The sequence below is a fragment of the Aplysia californica genome, unplaced genomic scaffold, assembly GCF_000002075.1.
Source record: "Aplysia californica isolate F4 #8 unplaced genomic scaffold, AplCal3.0 scaffold00826, whole genome shotgun sequence".
Classification (NCBI taxonomy): domain Eukaryota; kingdom Metazoa; phylum Mollusca; class Gastropoda; order Aplysiida; family Aplysiidae; genus Aplysia; species Aplysia californica.
Window position 1 is genome coordinate 110,664 of NW_004798096.1, and position 3,425 is coordinate 114,088.

The 3,425-nt window shown below is 49.5% G+C and overlaps 2 protein-coding genes across 2 annotated transcripts in view; one reads left to right on the forward strand and one right to left on the reverse strand.

Annotated features, from left to right (window-relative positions):
* The window catches only part of LOC101858365 (eukaryotic translation initiation factor 3 subunit G), a gene marked incomplete in the record, with an annotated part of 15,580 nt that extends 13,778 nt beyond the window's left edge, over window positions 1–1,802 (forward strand). The window contains 1 exon segment of the mRNA XM_005109891.3: window positions 1,462–1,802. Within this exon segment, the coding sequence (XP_005109948.2) occupies window positions 1,462–1,483 (22 nt within the window).
* Window positions 1,803–2,126: 324 nt separating this feature from the next.
* The window catches only part of LOC101859741, a 24,991-nt gene continuing 23,692 nt past the window's right edge, over window positions 2,127–3,425 (reverse strand). The window contains exon 6 of the mRNA XM_035972751.1: window positions 2,127–2,780. Within this exon, the coding sequence (XP_035828644.1) occupies window positions 2,172–2,780 (609 nt within the window). The 3' untranslated portion in view covers window positions 2,127–2,171. The remainder of the gene's footprint in view (window positions 2,781–3,425) is intronic.

The following is a 3,425-nucleotide window of genomic DNA, read 5'->3' on the forward strand; positions in this document are numbered from 1 at the left end:
ATATTTGGCTAGTGTTTGTTTCTGGTGTCTTTTATTTTATTACAGTCCATGCCGGCTTTAAGCACGGTCATCGGGAGAAAGCTTAAGCGTGCTTAAAGCCGAAGCGTGCTTGAGTGCGAAGTAGACATAATCCAGAGATTTTCATGTAGAAAATGTCCCATGCTGTTTCCCTTTGTTTGTAAGTTGGCCTATAGCGGTCCCGCAAAAGTGTGCACTCTTATTTAGACACCCGCCATGGTAGTTTTTGTTTAGTGGTCGAATGGGAAATGAAAACTTAATTTAGACAGCCAGTCACGATACAGCGCACTAGGCCTACACACTGCCTGTGTGTACCACTGCCCGCTGTGCCACTCATACCACCGCCTTCATCCCACCTCGCGCGTGATACACAATCAGGATTAATGGATAGCGAGGGTCAAAGGTGAAATGGCAGCCAGCCTCCCATTCTCGTCACCCCGACTCTGTATTGTTTTTGTCTGTGTGTAGCTTTTCCCTAGGCTAGATCCTCTGTCCACGCGTGCGGCTGTGTGCGTCTCTCTGCCTTCCTCTCTGTGTGTCCATCATTTGCGTTCTTTGTGTTTCTCTTAACACATTCACTGCTGCGGTGTAGACTGTGTTCGAACTTCGATGGGTCATCGTGAAAATATCAACTGTCTTGTAAATGAAGCGTGCCTGAAGCCGAAGTTACCGTGCTTAAAGTCGTGTAATTTATATAGCAAAAATTCGGTAAGAGCCGTTTAGCGTGCTTGAGTCGGAAATGTGCTTTATGCCGGCACAGAATATTACCATGTTCTTATGCACAGTAGAATTGTCAATGGGCTGGAACAACATACGGGGAACTGCTGCTTTTTCTTACCTCATCCTTACTATCGTCATTTTCCTCTACTTCTTTTGTATGTTTGTCACTCTCTTGTGACCCGCTATTTCGGGGTGCCTTGATAGTCGAAGCAGACTTTGTGTTGTTGAAGCTAGAGAGGTGAGCAGAGTAAGTCTGATTCCTCATTTGGACTTCTCTGTTCACATCCACCCCTTGGTGCTCATATGACCTTATGCAGTTGCTGTAAAAAACTCAACTAAAACTAAAGATGGTCTGTATAGAGTGGGAACCAAAACTCTGTCCCTCCAAACTCAGCGATCGGCATCCCAGGGTGACAAAGTAGGTTTGACTGTTTTCAAAGTTCACTTCTCCCTTTAGTGGGTGGTTGGCGGGTGCTCTGGTGTGGTTTGCCCCTTCTCTCCTATCAAACATCTGTCGTCCTTGCCACTCCTCCTTTTTTCTGTATGTTACTCTCTTGTAACACGTCTATTCTTCGGTACTTATAACTTATATGACCTTATTGTGTTGCAAGTGCCATAAAACTCTTACTAAAACTAACAAGTTCTCCCTTTGTGAACTGTACTGTTGTTTTGTCCTTGTTTCACAACTCCCTCATCCGGCGCTCGTGTTTTGTCCTACGTTAGGCCCTCCACGCAGCAACAGTAGACGCAGGAGACAGACACAGATATTGTCAAGTCTTGGATACACAGAGGAGACACAGTCAAGTCTCGGAGCGATTACAACAGCGGACATTGTCAGGTCTCGGAGCGGTTCCCCAGAGAAAGTTTACAGCTTACTTTGTCAAGTATTGGGGGGAGGGGGGGGGGGGTTGTACTATAACATATACACCAGACGGGTACTCAGTCGGGGGCAAGGTCATGGAGGTTTTAATTGTCTGGGTCATTCTGAACAAAGTGTTAAAGGATTTTGTTCATCTGGATTTTTTCGGCTCATTAAAAAAAGGTGTGAAATCAAAGAGAAAGAACACGCGTCGTTTGTTTGTGTTGTGTGTGCTTGTGGCAACAGGTGTTCTAAACTGTTCCCTTTGGGTGGTGTTTCTTGCTGTCTGTGTTCTACTCCTCCCTCCCTCCCGCTCCTCTCTTCCCTCCCTCCCTCCTTCTCTTCCCCCTCTCTCCCTCCCTCCCTCCTTCCTTCTCCTTCCCTCTCTTCCCCCTCTCTCCCTCCCTCCCTCCTTCCTTCTCCTTCCCTCTCTTCCCCCTCTCTCTCTCCCTCCCTCCCTCCTTCCCTCTCTTCCCCCTCTCTCTCTCCCTCCCTCCCCCCCTCCCGGACACACAAAACAACACGTCAGTGTCATGATCTGACCACGGAGACAGACGACTGTATTTTTCCCGTTTCACAAACGATAGACAAAGTAGAGAATGTGTCTCTCAGCGTGTGCCAAGTGTTTGGTGAGTCCGTACGTGGCCAGGCAAGCTTCCACAGCGGCCTCGTCCAGCCCCTCACTGATGGTCACCATGACGACGCCGCTGGGAGCACCCAGCTGTCTGATGGCCCGCACGTGGTGCCGGAGGTGTGCGGGGAGAGAGCGGAGCCCGCTCGGCGACTGGATATCCATCTCGTACTGCAGCCCGATGGCGGCCATGTTGTGGTAGGCCGTGGAGATCATGTCGATGCCAGAAATATCCGCGTCGCTGAGGCGTCTTCCGTCAGCACAACCCAACGTCTGTGTTCCTGGCGACATCTGTGTTCCCCCACTGGCGTCTGTCGTGCTGGCAAAGATGGCGGCGTTGTCAGAGATAAGTTCTGGCAGATTCTCCTCCACCAGCCTGAGGTACATGGAGTGGGCGAAGATGCGACCTTGAGGGAACAGTTTGTGCATGACGGCTGTGTCGGTCGACATGTGCACCACGTCAGCGGGGGACATCTCCCGCACAGTGACGGCGTCGTGGTCAAGGTCGGGAATGGTCAAGTCGTCCAGGTGGAACAGTCGGTTGATGATTCTCTGCAACAAACACAACACATTTAGTTTTTTACCTTCTTCTAGTCAATAGAGAAATACAGGGGAGTCCACTTAACCCTATCCATACGCCCTGGGGTCATTTTTTAACCCCGGGGTTGTATGCTTCACATTTTAGAATACTTCTACAGTGGAGTCCACTGATATCGAGTCCTGAAACAACGAGAAGTCTGCTAGAAAGACACTATTCTAAAACCCCGTTTTTTTCCCTTCTTTATCTTTGTAAATAAAATACTGCTATAGCGCAATCAGACCGTCACGCGAGTCGGTTATACCGGAATATTGCTGCTGCTGTGCACAGCGCACAGACCATTGAAACATGAAAACCTCATCAGTTGAGAAAGTTGTTGGTTATCAAGCCAAACAAAGAATGGGAGAGCCCATGTGTGCCAACGATGAAGGCCGGAGCGAATGAGTGGGGAGGGTTTGGCACGCGCAGACACACCGTTGTGAAGCAGAACTCATTGCCTGACAGTGATAGGCCAACCTAGTCTAGATTATCTTGGCCTATCATGCCTCTCACTTCTCCGATGCGGGGATGAAGAGGTCACAGTGCTGTGATGGATCTTGGAGTAAATGTGTGGCATGTGCAAGCAGACGCGGGAACGCACCACATGGTGTGGGGGGGGG